Source organism: Planococcus citri, chromosome 2, assembly GCF_950023065.1.
Source record: "Planococcus citri chromosome 2, ihPlaCitr1.1, whole genome shotgun sequence".
Taxonomy (NCBI): domain Eukaryota; kingdom Metazoa; phylum Arthropoda; class Insecta; order Hemiptera; family Pseudococcidae; genus Planococcus; species Planococcus citri.
In genome coordinates this window covers 34451029-34477919 of record NC_088678.1, presented here as the reverse complement: position 1 = coordinate 34477919, position 26891 = coordinate 34451029, and the positions used below count along the sequence as shown (strand labels likewise).

At 33.7% G+C, this 26891-nt stretch overlaps 1 protein-coding gene across 2 annotated transcripts in view; it reads left to right on the top strand.

Annotated features, from left to right (window-relative positions):
• Positions 1–26891, top strand: part of LOC135835524 (zwei Ig domain protein zig-8-like) — a 415219-nt gene that overhangs the window by 21342 nt on the left and 366986 nt on the right. For both annotated transcript variants that reach the window (XM_065349790.1, XM_065349789.1), the window contains exon 2: positions 13672–13853. In XM_065349790.1, coding sequence (XP_065205862.1) covers positions 13775–13853 — 79 coding nt within the window. In that variant the 5' untranslated portion in view covers positions 13672–13774. The remainder of the gene's footprint in view (positions 1–13671; positions 13854–26891) is intronic.

The window sequence follows — 26891 nt, the reverse complement described above, 5'->3', positions numbered from 1 at the left end:
TTAGAGAAAATTTCGATAGAAATACCACCTTGGAAAAAGGCACCTATAATAGGCTTACTTATATAAGTTTCTGATTTCGGCTTTTTATGTTTTCTCGACTGAAAATAAGACGCGACTCGATAAATTCATCCGAACAAAAGTACATAATAATGCATAGAGGTAACTTCAACTATATACGTAAGATCGTATTTTATAAAATTAGCGAGGTAGGTGTCTCATTATTATACAAGGACTTCTTCAAAGTAGGTATTTAAGTAATACACGGAACTAAAAGCAGCCATGTAAATTGAGCAGAATAAAAACTAAAGGAGGTAATTCATTAAAATTAACACAACTTTGCAGAATTACTCCCAAATTCCCATCTCAACCTTGGTTTCTCGAGTCAAGGTTAAAATTAAGAAATATTTTTCACCTGCGTATATAGGTACGTAGTACGTACGTACGCGAATAATGGACCTTTGAATAAATCTTAGACTTTACTAACCGGAAAAATGTACCTACGAAATAGGTTTCCCTACAAAATATACTTATATTGCTTGAAAAATAAATCAAACAAAAGCTAAAAGGAGTTTAAGAAAGCATAACCTTGTTCATATATTCGAATTCTTCGCTTTTATAGAGGTATCTCCAAACAAGCCAGGTTTCATTCTATAACTTCATATATTTATAACACAATGAGATCAGATTCTGCTGCCTTTTGTTAAACCAGCGTACTTATTTGAAACTTATGGCGAAATTCTAGCAGGCATTATTCACCAACTATGAATTCTATATTAAAAAAGCTCGATAAATTGAACGCGAGCTTGTAAAGATCACCTACACGCGACGCTTTAGGCATATCATAAAACTTGGTAACAAGCCTGTTTCGCAGCAAAACTTGATAGAAATATTCCAAGTAAGTAACTAAGTTTGAATTGTACAAGTAGGAGGAAAGAAAGAAAAAAAAATACATTGTATTTTTTTCATCAACTTAATTCCGTCCAGGAAAAAGGAAATAGAGAAAAAAATAATCGAAAAGGACGAAATTAAAGGAAGAACGATTGTTAGACATAACAAAATTTGTCAGTACGATAAAAAAAATATATATGTAAAAAATAATACTTTTTAACCCATTTTGAAAACAATGAAGAAAGTTGAAAAACAATTTGAATAGAATATTCTGCCGTCATTTTCCTCTGTTGGTCTTTTTCTCCTTCTCGTGATAAGCAACAATAAAAAAGAAACCTTTCCTTTTATTTTTAGTAATAAAATTAGTTAACAAAGTTTCCCAAGTTAAATAAATTTACTTAAACGTTCGCCACAGTTGGCTATAAATTTTTGACAAAAATTCCTAAAGTAAAAAAAAATATTCGAGGATATTTTTTTCCCAAAAATTTTCAAAGATATGATTTTATAATTCGTTTCATATTTTCTAGCCTTATTCAAACTATCCAAGTAAGTTTCAAGTTGTTCTCTGGGGGTAAGAATGTTGAGTCCTGGACTTTTTCCCGCTTCATTGACCATTCAAAATGTAATAATTTTTCAATATTAAATACCAATTATCAAGCGTCGAAAAAAAAAGTATCCTGAAACAACAGAGATATCCCTTGTCACTACACGCGGAAGTTTAATCAAGCATTTCTTTTGAAGGCAGCGAAAAAAAAAAGATATAGGTATGTGCTAGAAAGGTATTACAGGGTAGAATAACTTCTCTATAGTTACGTGTTGTATGTATTTTAAGCAGCTAATTAATATTTAGTTTAAAGGATGAAGAACTCATACATAGTACGGCAGTCTGACTGAAAATAAAACACTAAAAACGTCCTTTTGACAGCAAAATTGAAGATTAAACATGTATTAAATGGAAGGTTAATTCCCGAGAGATGCAAGATCCTCGTTTAGTATAAAATTCCACAATAAATTGAACGTGTAGTTGTAACAAATTGACAAAGCTTCGCGTCATGTTCTGTTGCGAAATTTTCAGGTATCTATTCGGAATTAGCTTTCGTTGAAAATTCTTTTTCCCAAAGTAATTAAATTTAATGATGCCCACATTCTATTTAGAACTTAATGGATTCTCACGCTCGCTGGAACAAATTCCTGTTTATATTCATTCACTGCTCGTATCTACGTATGTACCTACCTACTCCGAACAAGGAACTGCGACGATTTGGGATCGAAAGGTTAGCGACTTATTTTAAACGTATATGTTGAAAAGTGAAAAAATACGGGATAAGGAACTCGATAATACCTTCTTTCTGAGGGTAATTATTCTTTTTTCGTCGTCGAGTCTTTTTCAATTACAGGCGGAATTTGTACCATTTTCTAAAGCGTTGCTTTATTTTGGTCGTCGTCCGTGTGTGATTTCAGAATAGGTATAGTCGATTACCTACTAATCATAATTTTCCATCACGTTTGGCAGATTTTTTTAAAAAATGGATTTCGAAGAGTTTTATTTTTCACAATGGAAAATTTATTTTTCGAAATGATGAGAAAAATTTCATTCAAAAGTCAATTTTAAATTTGAGTTTTATCAAGTTAGATACTAAAAAAAATCTGTCAAATTTTCAACTCAATACTTCAACACCGCAGACCTCATTGAAGTAAATTTCAAAAAATGAACATTTCATTTTGTGAGTAGATATTATTTTCAATTTTTATTCTCCAGAAAAGTTTAAAAAATTAGTAAAAGTCTAGGTACATCACGAAGATTTTGCAGTCTTCATAGAGTTTTTACACTTGTGGAATTTCTTATGACACGTACTTTTGCTTTCAACAATTGCATACCTATTATTTATGATTTGGAAAAATTGCGAAAAGTTTTATTCCCAATTGGAAACTGCATCCTTAATTTAAAAAAAAATCAAGGATACACCCGTCTTATTTGTCTCTTTGAGTTTATGATTTTTATCCTAGGTAAATACCCACATACTTCAGTTATGCCTTTGATAATTCTCAGAAAGTCAATTTTTTACAGACCTCAGTGGATAAGCCTGAATTCCTAGTTTGGTAAAAATAATCGCTTCTCTCTCATCCTAAAAAAAAGCGAGACGTTTCAAAAATTTCGTATGTACTTGATCGAAAACGAATTCTGAGCATTCATTGCAATACCTGCATTGTCCATTATTATTCGCGTAGACTGACTCATGAAAGCGTTTTTACGGCAAACTGGTTATGCAATTTTATTAACATGAATGATGTGGACAAAAATCCAGATGTTTTCAGGCAGTACCTATACTACGTGATCATTCATTGCAATATGAATGTAATCCAATTGGAAAGTACGCCAACTAGTTATGCAATTTTGTCAACACGAATGATATGGATTGAAGTGCTGATTATTTTCAAGCACTTTGCGGAAATTTATGTTTTTTCTTTTTATGGTAGCAGATAATTTTCAAAATTATTTCATGATGAATACAAAAGTTCAAGTTAATTGGTGGAAAATTTGAAAAAAATTGCAGATGCTGAACACCACTTTTTGCCTTCTATTTCATCGCTCTACATCTCGATACTAACTTCTATGAGGACACAAGAATCCCTCCCCTCTCATTCTGATTAAAATTTCAAAAAAATTGAGTTACACGTCTTTCAACAAGTTTTTAAGAGCACTGTGTTCAAATATCTACTTATCCTTCTTTACTTTTCGGTGCACTCCACCCCCCTCCGATCCTCATGTTTCGAATAGGGGATCTAAAACACTGAGAGGTTGAATCAAAAATGCATGAGAGTACCTTGAGTAAATATGTACCTACCAACATCATAATATTTTTAAACTGAGCAACCTCAAATTATTGAAAGTCAACATGATGACACACCTCTTTTTCATGATTTTCAATTCCCCCCTCCTACTGTACCCATTTCTGACGTTATTCTGGCCAAAACCTCGAAGTGGGCTTCTTGAGGAGGAAGGAAAAATCCAGGGAGGGGTGGCTCGAAAGGAAACTGAATTCAAATTTTTCGTGTGGGGTGTCCAAGTTGTACGTTTTTTGACCCTCTAAATTCATGCAAACCTGCGTAAACAAAAAAAGGCTGACATTTGATTGGTAGGTACCCCATTTTTGACCTCTCGAATCAATTGATGATGGTTTCGAACTGTTCTTGAGCCTCCACTAGAATTAGATAATTGTTGCAGAAACTTTTGGATTTGAACCGGCACAAAAAGATTTTGAAAATAGGTGTCTCAATTGGTCAAAAAAGGGTCATGTAAATCCGAGTTTATATGTAGGAGTTGAATTTCATTTTCACTCTACTTACAGTATTTTTCCAAAAACTGGAGAATATTAAAATCCGTTGGAGGTTCATAAACGATTCGATAGTGTCACCAACCAATTCAGAAAGTCAATGAGGTATAAAACAGATTTCAACTTTTTATGTTTGTTTGATCAAGGTTTGATTTTTTTTCATGAAAAATAATACTTAGGGTATGCCAAATTAAGAGTTCTCTTTCGATTCCTCTTGATCCGGTTCAAAAATTGTTGGGCAAGTTGGATACATCCCCAGTCAGCGGATTAAAATCAACAACTAGATAAATTGAATACCTATACAGAATTGGCCAAAAGTCGCGCGACAAATTTGGAAAAAAACACTTCAATATTGTTGTTACAAAAAAATTATAAACCTGCACAGGGAACGAAACTGTTATCACCAATCTGTGGGCGAGACTTCCACGAACACAACCCGCTACCTAAAAAACAGAAATCTTATTATAATTGTCAAATGTTGCATGCTCAGAGAGAACGATTCGGAGTTCATTCACCTTAAGGTGTCTGAGGAGCAGATCGTGCCCATGAAACTTGATGTAATGACACCACCTTAAGGTGCTTAGGCAAAATCAGATGTGTGTACATTTACTTTGAGATTCCATTTGGAAGATTTCTTTTTCTTTAGAAAAATGGCGAAAAACAGTAAAAAAAACTCCCTTCACTGCTCTTATAAAATTTTTAAAGAGTGTAGTTTTTCATTTCTGCATTCGTCAGAAAAATTTAGCTTTCACCTTGAAAGTTTTTAATTTTGAGCTTTTCAAAATCAATTCTCTTTGGAACCTTCCAAACATATATTTAATGAACCTTGAAATTTGACTCTTGAAAGACATGGCTGTTTCGAAAGAATGTAATTACGAATATGCTAAAATTACGAGACCTGCCTCCTATCAAGATTGATCTAAAATTATGCTGAGTAACTAGGTAAGGAAAAATTTCTTCGTGTTTTTTTTTCAACACTGTTGAACGAAAACTGTCGTTTTTTGGTAACCAGAAACAGTTATTTGTAATATTCACTTCCCAATAAGTAGGTATTTTACGTAAGCAAAGAGTAGTATTTATTTGAGAAAAAAATGCACCTTCTATTTTCATTTTTTAGTGACACTTCGATCAAACAGATTTCGCTTCTTTCTCTCAATGTAATTCAGTTTATGATATACCATACTCCCGAATGATTTTCAACTGTTTTTTTCCTGACTTCCATCCCGTATCAGACCGATTTTTATTGCACGTAGCCAACAATTTTAGCTCCTGTTAAACGATACCATTGAACGGAAAATTTTACGTTCAAGGAAAGTGGTGCTCGCATAACCGCAATGTGGACAGTAACCATACATCAAATATAGAATATCCGTTTTAATTAAACGAAAATCTTCTCTTAAGATTAAAAGTCGTAGTTTAAGTTGTGAATAGTAGGTACAATGGTGTTTTAATCGCGTACACTGTATACACTGGTAGTATATACCGTAGACGATGAAGCCGAACTCTATAGCGTTGTTCTCTCTCGCTACCAAGAACCTTTAAATCTAAATTTTGGTTAAAAGAGCCCCGGTTTCGTGTTTTTGAAGGCATTTCAATTCAACGGATTTTGTATGGATCAAAGGGATGTTACAATAAGACCTTTTAATGTGTTTGATGAAATCTTTATTGCCTTATTCTTCCGTTTTAATCTGAAACCTAATATTAAATCCCATTTTAGCGGATAAAAGCGTCTAAAACGTTTATATAATTCTAGGCACGACTTATACTATACTTATAGTGTATAAGAATGTAACACATATCAACAATCAATTATCGTATTTAAAAATCGTTACCCATTAAGTCGATAAACATCGTCGACTACGTCGAATAAAGATATAGATATACCCTCATCTATACCTTCTTAATGGTTCATGGTTGCGCGTTTAATTTTCCGACCCAGTTCACCGGTCGATTTTTATGTGCGTTTAATTCACTCTTGAAAACTTGTCAAAATATAATACGAGTATATAAGTAAGTAAGTATATATTCTAATTCATTGATATTTTACTACATCGACCAAGCGATTCTATAGTATGAAGCGAGAGAGAGCGGAAAGTTTTTGGCACCACTCCCGCATTGCCAAACAATAAACTGTGTCGAAATTTTTTTTTTCTTCAACGAGTAAAATACAATATCAAAACAATAGGACGTGGAAAACGTTCAAGTTTCCAAGTGTTAAGGAACTCGTGTTACATTATTCGAGTATCATTCTACTCGACAGTTTTAGATATACAAATACGTATATGAATGGAAAGAATTTAACGTTGGTGGATGTTTTAGGCGTTTCAAGATATGTGTGAATTTTCAAATGTTTACCCTCAAATATCCTTTTTAGCTTAATTGTTAGAATTCTACATTCGTTTAGAGAGTTAAGGTTACCTACCTCGTGCTATGTGCGCCTACACTACTAGATGGTATAAAATTCGCTACGTATACGTGCCTATCTTTCTTTGATGAAGAGCTGTAGCATCGTCGAAACTGTCGTGTAGTATCATCAAAAGAGCCATTATTAATGTCATTTGATTAACTAAGGATATAAGCATGTTACTTACGCTCATACTTGAAAGATGATACACTGCGTAAGTAAACGTGGCATTTTTAAACAGATAGTTCAAGGAGTTATGTGCGAAAGCTATATGGTACCAAAAATTCGTTTTCACTTTTGCTCATTTTTTTTGTTGTTGTTGAAGAATTTCTCGGTGCTTGATGTTTTTGTGAAGCACCTAAGCTGGAAAAATTGAAAGGAAAAGTTTTATGCAAGAGGGTTCGTGTGTGATTTTCCAAGAATCTGACACCTTTTGGGAAAATTTTTCGAGAAAATTGTGACAAATTGGCTTTTAAAAATGTACCATTTTTCAATTCAAAAGCTCAGAATACTACTTTCCTCCTGATTTATGACTCTCAATGCTTAGAAAAAAACATAAGTAGCACGAAATTCTTTATTTCCTCCCTTCTACTCAAACAATTTTTTTGGGGAAACATTTTGAAATTTGAAAATTTGAGCAAAAATTCAATTTCTCGTAGGTATACCTAGTAGAGGGAAAGGTGAGGTTGAAAAATGAAAACCCTCTCAAAGTTCTTTCCAATATTTCAACATCCTGATGAATGAGTTCTGAATCATTATTTTGGGAGGGGGAGGGGTGGGTGGGTGGACACAAAGGTTCTTTAGGATCGATAAACTGAAATTCTTCCCTCCGAATTATCAAGCTCTGATTTTCGAATAGGTACCTACTACCTAGTTTAATTTTCTTTCGATTGATTCTTTATGACTTCGTTGTTGCCACTTTCACGTCCAATCTGCCTCAACTCATAAAAATTCAAGCCAACTCGAATTTCGAGTCAAGGTAATTTTCTACTCAAAAAGTTCAAACTTCAATGCAACAACTAACCAAGCCTGGACTCCACTTAGAAAACATTTTCTAGCCAATATTTCAGATCTAAAAACAAAGTCCATCCTTGTTGTTTTTTAAATATTCAATTCATTTTTCACCACTTCATGAAAGCTACGAACATATCAATCTCGGAAATTTGTTGATAAACAACGACAAATAGAAATTTAATCTCATCCTCTTTTTTAAAGCAATGAATCAAAAATAGAGGAGAACCCCCCTCCTCCCCCCAAATACCTATACCATCAGCGAAAATTTCATTTCTTAATTTTTGGCGAATTTGGAAGATTCAAAGGTCCACTACTTTCCATGAAAAAAAATGAAAATTTAATCAAATTAAAGTTAAAGTCCAAAATTTTATTTATACTTCATTTTTTGACTTTTTGAGTCAATTGGTTAGGGTTTATAGAGCTATTCTAGAGCCTCCAGTGGATTTTTAGATTACCCAGTTTTCAAAAAAATGTCATAAAAAGTCAAAATGAAATTCAGCAGACGACTCGCCGGATTTGACTTAAGGGACACATTTTTGAGAATTCGTTTATGTCGATTCAAATTCAAAATTTTCTCCAGCGTTATTTTTGAAAAAAGTGGAAAATTCAAGGTTCTAGAAAGAGTCGTAAATCCAAGTTGAAAGATGCTGAATTTCATTTTCCCTATTTATGGGATCCTCTTATTGATTTGAAAATTGGAGATTCTGTAAAATTCACCGGAGGCTCCAAAATTGCTCGAAACCATCACGAATCGACTTGGGAGATCAAAAATAGAGCATGAACCCAGTATTCTAGCCTTTTAATTTTATTTCATTTTATCAAATTCTGATTTTCATCATGAAGGGTAGAGTGGGTCAAATTAAAAATTTCAAAAATTTACCACTGAAATTTGCTTTGGCGGTGAACTTTAGAACCCTTTTTTGATTACTTTAAATCCGGTCCAAAAAATAGTTGTATGGGTTTGGAATGTTCCTGTGAGGAAGAAACGTCTTCAAAACACATGAATGCAAATAGAAATTCATTTTGGTTTCGATTATTCCGTGTTAAAAAATATTGTGTTTGTTGTGATTTAGTTTTCTTTTAAAAACAATAGTGACATAGTCAAGAGAGACCAAGGGAAAAACGTTCTCCTTTTCTGACTAGAGGATAAAAATGTGATATAGAAAATGCAAAAATTATTGTTTTTTTCCAGACTATTTTTTCAACAAATTTTTGCTCGAGCATAAATATCCACGAATTGTTTTCAAGTTTTCAATTTTTCAATCCCTCTCTGACTCTTTTCAGAAATAAAAGAAAAGGGTTTTGAAGTAGGTATTTTTTAATAGTTCAGAGGTGAGCCATATAGAGTGAGGGAGCAACTTGTTCTTTTTCCAAGACGTCTAGTTTTGAAGTTATCAAAAAATTTTCCCACAGTGAAAGAAATAATCTCTCAGCTAAAAATACAGAATTTCTAAATTGTCACGTGAGGATTTTCTATATCTCGGTCAAAAAGTTAAAGTGGTACCTCTACCAATCAACCTACTAAATTCTGGCACCAAAATTAATTCAACTGTAATATAAGACAATACCTGTCTACGTATTACCCAACAATCGAGACACATTTTAAAAAATATTTCCGGCACGAACCCAAGCAACTGTGAAATTACTCGTCGAATAGAGAGATAACCGCGTGTTAAGAATAAAACGCCGATTTACCACTTTGTCTGAATAATTTGCCATTTTCTGCGCAAAGTTTTCGTTTACGAAGTAGGTACTTAGCGAGTTATCAATTTTAATAACCGCATTTTACCGTCTCGTCGAACGACGAAGAATTCTCAAGCGTTTTGGTATATACTGGAGTAAAATTGCGCTCTAAATACCGAGAATTTTTTTCATTGTACGACTCGACTGTGTCTTCGGAGTAAGTACATCGATGGAAAATCGTTTTACGAAGTAACTTTATGGGGACGAGCGAAGAAGGCGGGAGAAAAGAACGACGGAAGACTCGCTATTATAAATAGTTCGCTAAATAAAACGAAAAAATTTCGCATTTTAAACTTGTTACGAGAAAATTATATGACAGGATGAGACAGTCGACGACAACTTCATCGATGATTTTTTATAAGGGTGTATTACGTATATAGGGACCTGGGGGATGTTAATAACCTATCATTTAACCTTCGGTAATACGCGTACGTACAAATAGTATAGGAGTGATTCTATAAGGGTGATTTGCGATACGTTGTGACCACCCTTTTAATCACATCCCATCTTTTCGTTGACGAGTTGATAATTTGCCATCAAGCCAACTCCTCGCTGTTGGGAACTCAATTACGTGTCGAAAAAGTTACGACGAGTTGTTGGCAATTTATAGCTCTCATTAGATCTAATTTCTACCCGAAATACCTAAACTTGAAATAACCATGTAATGTAATATTTCCGCGAAGCTATCAGTTTTAAAAGTGAGGGATGAAACATTACCTACTACAACCGTAATAATAATGTGCGATTTTTTTCCTCAAAATAAATGCCTACTAAGTGTAGTAGGAGGGAATTTCGTCAAACTCAGCGGTTTTGTCTCTTAGGAGAATATTTTATAAAAGCTGTGCGTAATTACAACCGTGATTAATTTTTACTCTCTGTCGTAATGTAAAATATGTCAAAATATCGGTGAAGGATGCTTAATCAACTTAAGCACGATATCAGCAATATCGTTTCCACATTATTCATTAATTATTCATCCAGTGTCACAATAACGCATTTATTAGCATTCACCTAAGCTCCGGGTCTACATATTAATGTTACATTTCTTCGCACCTACATGAGCTGTCACTTTTACACCAGCCATGATTATTAGAGCTGGATTATTTCGGACGAAAATACAGCGTCATTTCCTATTTCACGTTAAAACTGCGTAAATGCCCAACATTTTAATTTAATCTTGGTCGAACCAGACCTGAATTACTCGTAAGGGAGACGACACAATATTCCAGATACCCTTTTGTTATAACAGGGGGCTCTCTAATACACAGCTTCACCACACACGTATATAACTTTATATCTACCTCTGTACCTGTGTATTTATAAAATGAAATTTCACGTGACAATTAAATCGTCCATTTCTCTCGACCGAAAGACAAAATGAAGGAGTATCTACGACCCCTCAAAAAAAAAGAAAAGTGAAAGTCCCTCTTCGATGGAAAGTCAGTAGCCCCATCGTTTAGAGAGCTAATATGTACACTCAAATTAAATGTTAACAATTTAAACGATTCATTTGATAGCAGTAAGTGATCCTTACACAGTAGGGCAATCATTTGCGTGAAATAAGACTGCATATTTTATACGTTTGACCATAGCAATTAATTTACTTTTAAGATGCTATTCACTGATGGAATTATTCACAACGTTTAACCGCAAATTGTACATTATCAGTTTCAAAGAGCAACCTCACAACAACCAGCAAAAGCATGGCCCACAAAATTAGACACAACGATGCAGCTTTATTCGACCTGAGTCCCCAATTTTACCAAAAATACCGTCGGGGGAAAAAAGTCAAATTTAGCATTAGGTACATACAGAAAGTTATTTTTAAGGAAAGAAAAACTTCGCAAAGATATAAGTACTTACAGTGAAGTAATTTATCAACAACTGTTTGAGTATTTCATTTGAAAAATTATCGTAATTTATTAGCTAATGGGAGCGAAAATATTTGCCGTTTTATGCCACCGATTACGGACTGATTCGAGCGGTAAATTGTCTCTTTTAGATGAACATGAAGAGAATTAAGAACATTATCTTATTCGTTTGCAGAAACGAGCCAAAGCAGATTCTCATTTGAATTATTTTCTGTTCTTTTCGTTTGAAATATTACATTTTGCATTTTTTTTTCTCTCATCTTTTTGCAACGAATAAAGAATAATGTTAATTTTACCAGAGTCGTGAATTAAATATGAACCTCGAGTTATTCTTTTTCAAGACTTCTGAATGGCTACAAATTTTGCAGAATTTTGATCAATGAGTTGGAAAAAATTTTTCATTAAAATTAAATTGAAAATGACTGTAAACAAAATTTTCGAAATTATTTTCAAAATTTTTGCAGTCGGATATGATTTCAAGATAGAGAAAAGAACTTTAAAAATCGCTTGAAAATTAAAAGAAAAATCTATTTCATTAGGTATAGTTTCAATATTATAAAAATTTTCGAAAAAAATTACAGGTGGGGAGGGGGAATGGTTTGTGGATATTCGTTTTTATGCAATAGGGACATTAATGCAGACAATGTTTTAACTTTGCATTTGTAGTGAGAAATCCACCCAGAAAACTTTTTCGCATTTTTGACCATTTTTGATTTTCAAAAATTTACCAAAATATATTGTCTTTTTTTTCTTCGAACACTGCTGAAAAGAAGGTAATTGTTAAGATCGGCATCATTCTGGTCCATTTGATGATTAGAAACCCCACAAAAAGAATTCAATAAACCTTCGAAAGGAACTTCAACATTCACTTTTTAAACAAAATTACAGGCGTGGAATTTTCAGACACACAGCAATACCCATCTTAGATCTCATCCCTCTTCTCCGAACTCCATCGACATTGCCGAATTTTATACTTCAAGACGTATAAAAAGCTTTTCCAAGAATACCCCACCGCCGTTTTCATTTCACATCTGAACGAAAAATAGCCAACACAGCGAGAAAGAAGTGAATCGTTGCAAATATGTAATTAATTGATAATTCGAAAACACGCCTGTGTTACTCCCCTAAGGTAATATCTTAAAACCTATCTAACAATAACCTTCAACTGAAAAGACTCGTAATTCATTGGTTAAAATGAAATACTACTTTTTCGCCCCTTTGAAGATGTCAAACAATGATAAAAGCTTAGGTATTACTTTGAACGCGCGCGTTTGATCAAATTTACTCATTTACTAATAGAAAACCAGAGTGATAATCTTAATAATCGATTGGAGCTCAAAAATTGGTAATATACGTTATGAGAAATCAAAACGGAATATATTGACAGGTACCTACACTTGAGACTTTTTATTTAAAGAAAAATATTTTTCAATTGGGTTAGAATTTTAATAGCTTTATTAGTTGCAAATTTTTTTCTTCGATTGGTTTATTTATTTTCGACCTAATTAATTCATTAATAAAAGTAAGTAACCTCACAAAACAGAAAAAACATAGGTACCTAATAATTATTAAATAGGTTATACTTACAGAAGTGAACTTTGAAGATAAGGCAACAACACATACTTATTAGGTGTAGTACGTAGGTAGGTTGGTGTTATGACCCATAAAAAACAAAACATAAGATTATTTGTGACTTTCATGTATTACTAATTATCTATTTAACTTGAAATTGATCATATCACACTGAGGGAGAGAGAGGGGGGCCTACCTAAACGAAATTTTTCATCGCAAGTGTTTGAGAAAATCAGCTCAACTTCCCAATCGTCCAAAGAAGATTTTTCTTGAAATACCTACTCGTAAAGAACACCAATTTTTTGAAATCCGTTCAATGTACTTACCAAGCTATTTTAATTATTGGCTCTTTTTTGAAACATGCAGTAAAAAAACACGTGGGTATTCTACTTTAGAACAAATTATTCTTCAATAGTCTTTTCACGTAATTTTTTTTCATTTCTTCAACGACATAAAAACAATACCTACCAGCCCAGCGTAGGTACAAAATGACGTTTTTTTGACAATTTTAATTTATTTAAATGAAATGCGTTCGACGATCGTCATTAAAGAAATATATAGCACGAAAGAGAAAAAAAATGGCAACTTTTCAAAAGGTACATATAATGAATTTTTCATTTCCCTCAGGAAAGTTTGAAGTTTTTTTTTTAATGATTCAAGTTTTTTGCAGATAGGTAGGTATTCCTGTTCGGTACATTTTTACGTTTCGTTTGACGAGAAACTTTGACCTGAGAATTTTTTCGGTTCGGGATTCTTTGTAGTTTAGGTATTATCTCGTCAGAAAAAAATATAATTTGCACGATTACGGTTTTCTAACTGAAGCGTTTCGTTTATCTTGTTACAGATTAAATGTACGAACGAAGAAGAGTTGAGCGAAAATGAAATGTTACAAAGCTTCGATTCGTCTCATCATTCATAAAAAACGTGTAATTTAGAAAGGCCACAAAATGTTAAACAAATTGATGCCGTATTTTTTACCGCTGAATTTACTGATATTGGGTGCCTTTTTATGGAAGACATCGAACGGTAAGTACCTATAGTTTTCTCTTAGCGACAATCTAGAATGGCAAAATGTGCACGAATTCATTGTAAATCTATAGTACGCCTAACAGTCGATATCATTTAAAATGTAAGTATATGTATAAAACCACGGCCATACTATAATAATTTATCGACAGTGCGAACGTTTTAATTTTTCGTTCGCAAATACAACGCTTTCGGGACGTATTTGGCGTGAAAGTAAAATTTTATCATTCGAACAAAACTAAAATTTTTATTGCGGTTTTTGCTTCGCTCGCGTTCCAAAATACCCAGTCAACAATAAATTTTAATTTTTAATTCTATGCGAGTTCGACTTCAGTATTTCTTCGTGTTGTCGCCGCACTTTCAAAACTTTTCGGTCAAAAGAAATTTCTCTCTCCATATAGTGTATAAGGGTTTCCGAACGATTAAATTATCATTTACAGATTAATTCGAGTTATGTTCTGGAATATTATCCAATATCTAGCCACCGATTACTTATTTTGATCGTCAGCAATGTCAGCATTGACCCAGATATTATCAATCATCTAAGTATAAGAGAGACGAATTTATCGTGATTATGGTACGATGGAGTCTTTACCTAATTTTAGGATGTCAAAGTCTAAATTTAAATACATAAGATACTAAATTACTGGTGATTTTTCTCAACTTTTTGGTAACTTTTGGTGATCTTTGGAGAATTGGTTATTTTCAGTAGGTACTAGGTAGGTACCTACCTAGGTAGATCGGTGGTAAATTTGATGAAATGGTGACTTACTACAGAGTCATTTTTGGTAAATTTGCTGGTATTTTTGGGCAATTCACATAGTTCTTTTTTGTCTGGGTAACTTTTCATAAATTACTGGCAATAAGTACCTATTTAGTGATTTACTACCTAGTACTTTTCTGTAAATTACTATCTATTCATTTTTGGTAAATGTAAATCACTGGCAATTCTTGGTAAATTACCTACTGGTAATTTTTGGTAAAATACCTACTGGTAGATTTCTGTAAATTACCTAGGTCGTCGTCATCGCACTCCTTTATAAGAGATGACATATATTTTCATAGTCTTTATCTGCCCAATTTCTGCCATTTCCAGTCCATCAGGTCTCGCTTTTTCCTAATATGTACATCAATTTATAATCTCCTGGCTCCCATAATTACATTAGCAAGTTTTCCAATTTTATACAAAGTTCTTACATTCCAGGTTGCGACATTGATATTGTTCCGCCTTGTTTTGACTCCGCATATTCTTAGCACCCTATCGGGCTGCCTTGGCAGATGAGAATCAGCCTGACAGAGACTTAGGGGCATTACTAAATTGATGTCCATATAATTCTAGGGAAAGTAATGGATGGTGTTGGTCTCCCGTTGCCTTCCAGCATGATTTTCAGTTGGGGTTTATTCATTGACTTTTTAGATATGGACTGCTAGTGGCCCATCAGCTCAACATACAGCCATTGTCTTGAACATAGTAAGTCAAGGGTTGCAATCTGCGCATGCACCAGCTCTGTTATGACATTATACCACCCAGGTATGGTTACACAGAGGTGCAGGAGGTATAACGTCATCACCTAGTACAACGTCATTTTTCAGATTCCAGCATGCGCAGAAGCCAAACCTCAACTAACTGATGAACTATGTTCAAGACCATTGGCTTATGTACTGCGAGCAGTCCATATCTAAAAAAAGTCAATGGATTTACTCTCTTAGCCAAATTTGCCCCTTTTAAGGTGGTGGTATTTACCTTCTCACTCTGAAGCTCTTGCGCTTCCCTGGGGCTGGAACGAGTGATTTGTTGGTGTTCTGCAGCTCTTATGCATTCTTGTTTGTAATCCATATTTATGTAGAGGCTTGACCTTCAACTTGCCACTCCTCCTCATCGTTCCATCAACTGGAGAATTCTGCTTTATCCATGTTTATCAATACTGAGTCCATCCATCCCCAACTGGAGAATTCTGCTTTAGCCATATTTATCGATTCTGAGTCCATCAAACAGCAACATGTTACCACCCCACATGACATGGATGCGCAGAATACCCCTGGTGTTGTCTTTGCCTTCTCATTTGTCCTAGGGGACTGACTTCTCTTGATGATCCATCTGAGCTACTACCTAGAGACTACCTCTAGTGACAACAACCTGTCATTTTTACTTTTTTAGTAAATCACCTACTGGTAATTTTTTTATAAATTACTGGTAATTTTTTTTGGTAAATTACAAGTAATTTTTTTGATAAATTACAGGTAATTTTTTTGATAAATTACAGGTAATTTTTTTGGTAAATTACCAGTAATTTTTTTGGTAAATTACCAGTAATTTTTTTGGTAAATTACCAGTAATTTTTTTGGTAAATTACCAGTAATTTTTTTGATAAATTACAATCAATTTTTGAATAAATTACAGGTGGTTTTTTTGGTAAATTACAGGTAACTTTTTGGTAAACTGCAGGTAACTTTTTGGTAAATTATATGTAATTTTTGGATAAATTATGGGTGAATTTTTGGTAAATTAGAATAATGGGTAAATTTTTGGTAAATAGACCGGTTCATGGTGAGATATTCAGTTTTAATAAGCGTACGGGTACGGCGTGAATTCAACTAATATTTTGTAGTCGAAGAGTTCTTTTCTTGAGTTGGGCCGGTGAACCGGGTTCACCAGCACAACTTTTGCATAAGAAAAACAATGCTTAGACATCCACTACATTCACACAACAGCCGTACGTGAACGGGTCTATTACAAGTATTTTTTTAGGTAGTAAACTTTGGACAGTTTTTTGGTAAATTACAGGTTATTTTTTTTTAATAAATTACCCGTAATTTACCAAAAAGATTACCTGTAATTTATCTAAAAAAATCGAATTGTAATTATTACAATTCGATTTTTTTAGATAAATTACAGGTAATCTTTTTGGTAAATTACGGGTAATTTTTCGGTACATTACCGGTAATTTTTGGTAAACTACTTGTAAGTTTTGTAAATTATCAGCTATTTTTGATGAACTACTGTTAGTACCAGGTAATTTTGAGTAAATCATTTGTAATGGAAATTTTTTATAAATTTGTAGTTAATGTTTGTAAGACATGGTATTCTTTTGTAAATAACCTGTAATTTCGTGAATTTTTGGTAAATCTTGCTCTTTAAATGGTAAATGTTTGTTGGGTATAATTGTAATTTTAGGAAAATGACAGCTAATTTGTGGTTACCTAATTACCAACGTACTGATGAGTTTTTGAAAATTACTGGTAATTTTTTGAGATTTGAAAATATTGGTAGTTTTTGGAGAATTGCATTGCAATTGTTTTTTCAACATGTATTGTGCTGTGATCACATTGAGGGTGAACATGATCAAGAGTCTTAAAATTAGGATGAAATTTGTGTACCTATTACAGTAGGGGTAGGTACCCAGTACCCACTTGATATTAATCAGCATTACACCAGCATGATGAACCTTCTCTTAGATTTGGCACGTACCTAGAGTTCGATAAAACAATTTCACATCAGCTTCAACGCATCTGACACTATTATCACCGGTTTTGCAATAGATACTCAGTACCTAAAGTCCTTTCTTCATACGCACTTGAAGAAGAAAACTTATAACGTTTCTAACCCGTCATCATTTACGTTACTTGTAGGAAAGAAATCGCCTGCAAAAAAATAATGGTCTTAGGTCAAATAACAATAAAGCGAAAGCACTAATATCATCGCTACGTGAGATTTCACAACACCCATCTCACTTCAGTTCCATTTTTTCGGACCTCGTACCTGAATAAAAACGCCACATTCTCAAATATAATCGAATTTTTCGCTTTCAGTATACTTTTAATGCATTATGATAGCTGTGGAAAGGTTTTACTCGTATAGTTTCTGTGGTACCTATGTAGTTTCATCGATACGTTGACTGCCTACGTAAACGTTTAGAAGATGCAATTTCGATCTCGTGACGTTATTTCGGCCAACTAGCAGTTAACTTGATATAATTTCAACGACGCTGTGTAGCATACAATATAGAAACACGAATGTGTGGAAGAACCCCGCCATCGAGGATTATGCAGAGGAAGGAGGAAAACACAAGACGAATATTTTACGTCGGATTTCAGCATTATAAGAGCTGGGTAGATGACCGTGGCACTGGGTCTGATAGAAACAAAACACATGTGTGCATAGCCATCCGCATTGTATCGCTGACACGCGCTTGTATCGTATATGAATATGTAATCTGTTGCAAGTTTCACGCAGCGCATTACGCTATAGCTTTTCGGAAGGATTTTCTTTTAGAATATTCGCGTCATCGCTTAGCGGAGCAATTTTTCCACACCACGTGTCCCATGTGTTCGGATTTATCGCCATGCGCGCGGTAACAATTCCCCAACGCCGCCAAAGTAGACGTCACCGAATAAGGTTATAGGAGAAAACTGTGTGTTTGCAATTTTGCCTTACCTATTTAATTGGATAAATGCTCTCGTATCATTTCACCGTTCTCTCTGTTTTGTACCCTGAAGACCTCGCGTCTATGAGACGTCGTGTTCATAAATCGTCCACGAACCTCGGTCTCGTAGGTACCCATTTTTGTATAAGAAATTTACGCCGATTTGTATTACCAGCCGCAGTTTTTTCGAGCAGCCAACCAGAGCTGCAGAGTGTGTAAGCTTTTTTCATTTTCCTTTTGTCAACATGCGTTTGTGTAATGAACATGCATAGTGAGTCGTTTAACAAAGCCGAATAAATGTGTGAAATTACCCGTTGGCGTTTTCATATCACGTAGACACATGTAAAAGAAACAAACCCCAGAATTGTTTCTTAATTGAAGTAGACGTCGTTGTCGTCGTCGTCGGGTCGGTCATTATAAAGAAAGGATCGTTGAGTGAAGTGCTCGGGGTATGACGAGCTGTACGTATCATGAACTTGAACTTACATTTAGTAACGTGCTTATTCTGCTATTTCTCGGTATGAATATTTAATCCGGAAAAGTTTTTTTTACATGATGAGAGGCAGGTAGTAAGTATTTGTTTAGGCTTGGGCATCGATCAGAAGAAATTAAGTGGACTGATTTAATACCATAGTAGCTTACAATACTTTTTATTCCCTAATTTGCCCGAAAATTGTTTATATTCAGAGTAAATATTTAGGCCACAATTCCATATGAAATATGACCATAAGTTGCGGTACCTACATAGTAAGTAGATTAGGTATTAGATTAGGAAAAATATGGTAGGCTCATACGAATACATACTTGAATTGTATGCAAAGATATGCACGACGCAAATTATGGTTTTTATCTGAGAAATTTTATCGCAGGTTTTTGAACGCTTTATGGTAAAGGTATGGTACGCTACGTATCATGATTTTCAACTTTTTCCCGAAGAATGATCACTTTTTCATGACATAGAAACAAGATAAATTGGGAACTTAGATTTTGGTTATTATTGGTGGGTATTTCAGAATTATTATAAAAATAAGTCCTTATGATCCTTTTTATGACCTTTTTTATCAGGAGATTCGCTCGCCCACTCCAAAAAATCGACTTTATTCAAGAATCATCATTCTAAAACAACTTGAAGAAAAAAACTTGCGTGAGAAAGTCGAGTTGGCCGACTTTTTGGTTGATTTTATATCCGACGACTGACGACTCAAAAATTTTCAAAAAATTACCACTTCGGTAAAAGTCATTAATGATTTGTTTATGTACGATTTATTTTGCTAGTAGGGAACACTGGTTTCTCGTTCACGAGCGAATGATTCAGAGTCACTAATGAAAATAAAAGAAACATGGGACTAAGTATAGCAAAAACTAGACATTCTTCAATCTATCAACAAGAATTTTTACTGATTCGTTCGCAAACGATTCGCTCAGACGAGAAAAACTCATTCACGAACGAATGAATCGCTGAAAAACCGACTAATCGAATTATCTTCGATTTAAACTGTCGTCATCAAAAACTGAACGGGTCTGCTTAAAATCAACAAATCAGTCAAAAACGACACTGACATACTGACAAGACAAGTGAACAAAATTTTAAAATTTGGAAAACTACTCTTAATCCTTGTTCTAAATCACTAATCGAAAGGGTTTTCCCGGGTAAAACAAGTGAAATGCCCCTGTCCTTGGATTTTCGAAATTTTGATGAAACATTGTTGGGTACCTTTAACAAAAATTTTGGAGCCGAAAAAATTTCCCCCTTGCCCAAAATGGCAAAAAAAAAACTATTTTTTCAAAAATTTTTGAATAACAAATTTTGAATTCATCCAAAATGAAACATGAGTCTAGCAACGTGAATTTTTTCAAAATTTTTTGGCCCCCCTCAGGGGGAAATACATATTGACAAAAGAAAACTTAAAACCGTCGTATCTCCAAACCTAATTCAAGCACACGAATTTTTTTTTCTTTCAAAAATATAATTTGCATGAGTAGGTACTGTAATTGGTATTTTTTTTTCAAATTTTTTCTCCAGGTAAGCCCATCTTCAAAATTCAAAAAGTATCTACTCAAAATTGTGCTTTTTGTGCCACTGCACCACCAAAAAAAGCGATACTGTCAGTGATATAACTCTGAAATTCGGGTCTACAAAAATAATAGAAAACTCAACTTCTTGAAACTCCAATTTTGGGGCCATAGACACCCCCTCCCCAATTTTGAGGTGAAAGAAGATTGACGATGATGGGTATCCTCACCATAAATGCAGACTGGTGTGAGAAAAAAATACCAATTTTGCCGAATAAAATGACGAGTTTTTAAGATGAAATACAAATGAATTATGAAAATGACAGTTTTGCCAAATTGACATAGGTACTTAAAAAATTGTGATTTTCTCTTTTAAACTTATGGAAGTTCTGAACAAGTTTTTCTGTATTTTTTTTTAGTTATACTCGTAGATACATGAATTAGCCTGAGCGAAGCAAAGGCAAAAGCTGTCCATGATTTGGGCTTCGAAAGGTAAAAACAACGTTTTGAAAATTTGTTTATTTCTTTTGATCCAAAATTTTAGAATTTGTATGATGAGTTTTTATAAAATTTTAATTTTAAAAACGAAAAGCAAACAGACCTGAATGAAGCGAGGGCAAAAGCTTGTGTCGAGAAGTAAAAAAAAACACAATGTTTTTTTCAGGTAGAAAAAATCGTTTTTTGGCTTAAATATTTCTCAGAATTTGAATTACTAGATAATATAATTACATTTTTTTAAAAGTTCAGTTCGAAACAAAAAACACAGGAGCCAAAACGAAGCGAGGGCGAAAGCTTTAAAAAAATCATATTTTGAGAGATACATAGAAAATGATTTTTTTTCATGATGAGTCTATTTTTTTGTCACCTTACAACTTTAGAATAATTTGAATATTTTAAGCGTTTAAAAATTTCAGTTTTGAAATAAAAGAAAAATAAACAGGCCCGAGCGATGCAAAGGGCAAAAGCATGCGAAAACTCAAGTCTAAAGAGGGTGAAATTAGTATCTCTTCGGTTTAAACATAAGGCTCGGGGCTCCTGACATCACATACCACTCCGCCCCTGTATGTAAAGATTTTTTTTCAAAATTCTTAAGTATTAAAAATGTTGAAAGCGATAAACTTTTCAACAAGTATTCTCCGGTACCTACCTGTTTATACTTAATCTGGTTACACAAATTTCTCTTAATGATCTAACAATAAGCAAATAACTGACCAAATTTTGGATTAAATTTTCTACTTGGCACCGCAAAGTACAACTGAACGTTTCATAGTTGCTAAGTGGCCCAAAGTTAAAATTACCTGCCAAAATTGAAAAGGATTTTTTCGTGCAAACTTGACTAAGTTCCTTAAGTTCTGAGATGAGACGAAAATCCATACAACTTCAACATGAAATAGACAGTGGTTAGGTACTATGAGAGGTGGACACCTCGTGTATTAAGATATCAAAAAATCAAATTGAGTAGCTGAAAATTCAAATTCTGTGTTTTTTTTAGTAGGTAGGTAGGTATTTACCTACTTGAATGTTTTGTTGCTTCTTTTTTAAGCAGCGAAACAGGAAACAATTCACAACTTCCAAGATATGTACCTACATACCTACAAATTTTATCGAAAAACTCAGTTTTACATTTCCCTTTGATTATGCAAAGTCTTCGCAAAACAATTCTATTTTTAAAATTGACTACCTATTTATTATTTTTTACCTTCGTCATTAGGGTTATCGCTGCTTTCAATTTAATATTTCCTGTTTTGTTTTCGAGTTCAAATTCGAATACGTAGGCATCTAACAAAGAAGATGATTCAAAACTCTTCGGCACTAAATTTTTTTCATTTTATACTTGCTCGTCAAAGTACAAAAGTAATAAAAAAATTGGAAATATTTTTTCGCTGAATAACTTTTACATTGTAAAAAATAATAACACTCGCTTAATAATAATACAACCGAAAAAGGGTACCTACCAACGAATCATTTTTTTTTTTTTTTTTGATGAGAAATAAAAATAAAACACGAAAAATTTTTCTAAATATAGCCTTTTTTTTCAGTTTGCAACTTTCTCAACGTAAACTATTTCACTTGACAAAAATACAAATTTATGCCGAATAAACAGAAAATTCTCAAAAGTCTGTTAAGCTCGCAACTCGATTTATGCGTACGTTTTGAAAACAACAACAAAACGAAATTCGCGTAGGTTTGAATTTTTACCAAGTATTCGCATTTGTTTCTCGCAAAAGATAGGTAGAAAAGCTCGTGGCAAAACTGAGAGAAAAAGATTCATAAAAGGTATTATACGTTCGTGAAACGTAATACGATAGGACGATTCGCTCTCTGCGAGTAAGGTAGGTAAGGTGGTACTAGGTACTCGTGATAGGAAAATCGTTAAGATATTGCTATAATATAAAATTTATATCATCTATTATTTTACATTCTAGCGCGCATTTACCCGCAACGTTCATTAAACATTTAGAAATCAAGGCACATGGACACTTGAGAATTTTCCCCCAAAAGCAAAGGCGCTGCTATACGTTGCGGTGCATTTATTCCAACACAATTCTACTCGTATACGAGCCGAAAAGTAATATTTTCAACCACGCTCGGCTCGGGTTTTACATCAAAGGCATCCAATACACAGGCATCTCGTAATACGTGGTATATTTTCTGCGCTTTCTCTCCAACAAAGGAGAAAAGCGAGTTTTTGAAATATTTTTATTGCCGCCAAAATAACACCGATCGCTGTGTGGTCATTGTACTTACCTATTTTCGCCATATTTATATACAACGATGCAGATCAGAAATCGTTTTTATGACTCAACAAATCATCTATAAAAGATTTATTTTTCTATATGATTTTCCTCTCTCTTTCTCACATATATAATATTTTATATATATAGCTAATTTAACGATACTTTATACAAATGCTGCGGGTTTTTTTCCTCCTTCTGAGACTATTATAGTAAAATTCCATCGTTACATTGAAAGTAAAAATACTTTCGACTATATTAAGAAAAATAGGTCAAGTAAGCTTTCGGTGATGGGTTATTCGAAAAGGATGATATTTTTTTTTTACCTCGATGCTTGATGCGTTATTCGATTCACGCATTTGCAATTTTTTAAATCATTAATGAAGACATAGGCGGTAAATCGAAAGGAAATTTCACGGCACGGTTTATTGGTTGGAAAAACACTTTTCAATAGGCCATATAAACGGAATGCTGGTGAAATTGAATTTTGTAAAAACTTTCGTGTATAGCAGGCGGCAAAATAGAAGGAAGCGAGAGAGTGAGAGAGAAAAACAGCACCGACAAAATATGGTATAAGCCATGCATAAAATGCTCATTTTACCAGTGTTGATGCGTATCATAATATTTAAAATGAAATATAGCACGACATCGAACTCGGCGAAGGAATTTTTTTCCTCAACTTATATCACTTCGGCAATGAAGAGACGACGAAAAAGTCGCAGTTACAAATCATCCCCAGTCTTGACACTGTTCCCATATGCCCAATAAATATTCATATTTACATTTCAAATGACTCTATAGCACAATAAATGATCGCATAAAGAGACGATCTCTTCTCTTTTTTTCCTCAGCCATATACGATACGCTCGTCACAAAAGTTAAGTAGGATAAATGACATTGAAAAAGTAGCTATTTAGAATGTACCTATATTATTCGATTGGTAAGTGCACGCGATCGAGCAGTAAGGCACAGATTCGAAAAATTATAGGGCTCGTGGGAGTTTTGCAATTGAAACAAATTTTCAATGTGATACCTTCGTTTGGCTTTCTGAAAATTTTACTAATGAAAATTGAGAAATTTTTAAATCTAATTCCAAAATATTAGTGCCACTTCAAAAATCTGAATAATAGATATTTGCTTCATTACGACACATTTTTGACCGTGAGAAATTACAGGGGAGCTATTCCCAAGAAACCGAGGGAAAAATAGAAAAAAATCGATTTTTTCATCGTCTTGATTTCAGGACTGCTGTGACTCAAAAACATAAAAATTTGTAGAACTAAGCTACTTACCACTAAAAAATAATTCTGACCTCAGATAAGGTCCAATTTAGAATGCAGGAGTGGGGATAATATGACCATAAACCAGCGAACGACTTTTTTACAATAAAATAATTGAGATAAATTCTCTGGCCATATTCAAGGTATGAGAGTCTAGAGACGAACCGGGGCATGGGGCATAGTTTTGACCTCAGGCTCGGGAAGGTCCAAGAGAAGAGAGGGGTCCATATGCCCGGAGTGTTTTAAAACGATGAACAATTCAGAGGGGCAGGAAGTATATACGCTGCAAAATTTTGCAAATCAGCAATTCAGTCATTTTTAGTCATTTTTTTATTGTTGGTATACCTATCGACTTATTTGAACCTGAAATCAGAAATTGAAAGAAATGGGTAATCGAACCTCAGATGATGAATAGGTAGTCCACTGGGAGGAGATGTTTACTTACGTGGTACAAAATTCTTGAAAATTGTGGAAATTCGCTCGGCGAAAAATTTAAATGAATGATCTGAACACAGTTGTCAAATAAAAGGCATGTGGTATTTGAGAAGGCGGAGAAGGAGGAGGAGGACGAGGAGGAGGAGGAGGAGGCAGGAGGGAGAAGAAGGAGAATGAGGAGGGCTTGGAATGTTCCCAAAATTTTTAATATCATTTCTTTAACTTTTTGTACATTTTGAGAAGTGGTTCTCAAATTTTATATTTTGCAAAAATTTACTCAATTTAAATATCCTTTTAAAAAATATTTTTGAATCATGCGAATTTTTGTCGTATACAAAATTTTTTTGGGAACGTGACCGCTTTCCATGGTTCCTTTTGGGAACAAAATAAATTTTCATTCAGGTAATCTCTCCCCTTCCCTCGAGTATATTACGCGAAAAAGGGTTTTTATCGTCGCTCAATTTACTTGCATCAAAATATCCAAATTGTGTGTGTATTAACTATCGTAAAATTTCAAATTTTCTTGGATAAAAGTTCTTGAAATTCACCACAAAATGTACACAGTGCACATACCTTTTGTACATCAGAGAGAAAAGAATTTACCTACTCCTCACTTTGCTGTTTAAAGAGCGAGCAACTCATTCGTATGGAGCTTTCACTGTACAAACAGTGGCACGATTCAAAGTAGATATTTTAAACTATCGAATCATGCTAGCTTAAATTTGAAAACCTTATCAATAAGCCGTCGAGCAGGTAATCTGACAAGCGTTCGCTCGTTAATCGTGGAATTATAAGATTGCTCGTATAAGCAAGTTTCTACCTCTAAACTTTATCTCGGCGACGGATAAAAACAGGTGAAACGAAATTCAATTTTGATTAAATTAACAATCAAATTTACGCCGTTTATGTATTTTAATCATGGATTATTGAAACCTCTCAATGTAATAAATACTACACTAGATGATCGAAAACTACAGATAGTATAGTACTACAACTGCACTGGCTACTGCGATAACATTTTGAGCAACAATTCTTAACCTTTTGAAAAGAAAAAAAAACGTATTTTTTTTCTTAAATATAATGAAAACGTGCTAAAGCAATTTGCCAAATTATTATTGTCGCTTCTTCGGCAACGAATGAGTTTTTTTTTTTTTTTTTTTTTTAGATTTTTCTTTAAAGAGAATTTTTTAAATTAAAATGTTAAATGGAGCCTTCTCGTTCCCTTTCTGCTCATTTAATTACAAGATGTAATATCCTTCAGGAATGTTTTTCATTTCAAAAACAAGTCTCGTAATAATTTAATATCTTGTTTATAAACAAACGACAAGCTTGAAAAGGAAAAAATCGACGAGATAAGCAGCACGTAAAAAAATCTCACTTTAAAAGTTTTCTTTTCGCTAAGTATAGTAAGTAAATAATCAAAAATTGACTTTTTAGGAAAAAAAATACCTCAAAAAAGTGTCTCATTCATTTTAACCATTCAAAAACTACCCGAATGAATTCAAGACACGTTAGACAATTAGGCATACAAGTACGTCGCTTAAACGTAAGTATTCCTATTAATAAAATACACGTAAACACATAAACACAATCGAGCTCGAGCACTTTCTACACAATGAGATAATTATGATTACACCAAGTAAACAAAGAGCATCTGGTGTGAAAATCAATTTGCTAAATTATAGGCGGACACGAGTGGACAATTCCATTAAGCAAATCGTTATCATGTTATATTACTTATGGCGAATTTATACTCAAATATCTAGGGACATATTATGTATTGAATAAATACTCGAACATATTAATTAACGAATACTTTAATACACACGTCATCTTACTATTTACATCATTTGGCAGCGATGCCAATAATCGTAGCGCTAATGCGCTCTAACGTTAATATAATACCGCTACGATTATTGGCATCGCTGCCAAATGATGTAAATAGTAAGATGACGTGTGTATTAAAGTATTCGTTAATTAATATGTTCGAGTATTTATTCAATACATAATATTGGCGACGAGGATGGGATAACGTGACCCAGGTATTCGATGCGAGTACTAAAAAATACACATTTCTTTTCATTAACGTGTAGATTCTTTTCTTGAAGTCTTCGAAATAATTTGAATAATCGTTCCTGGCACTCTTCGATA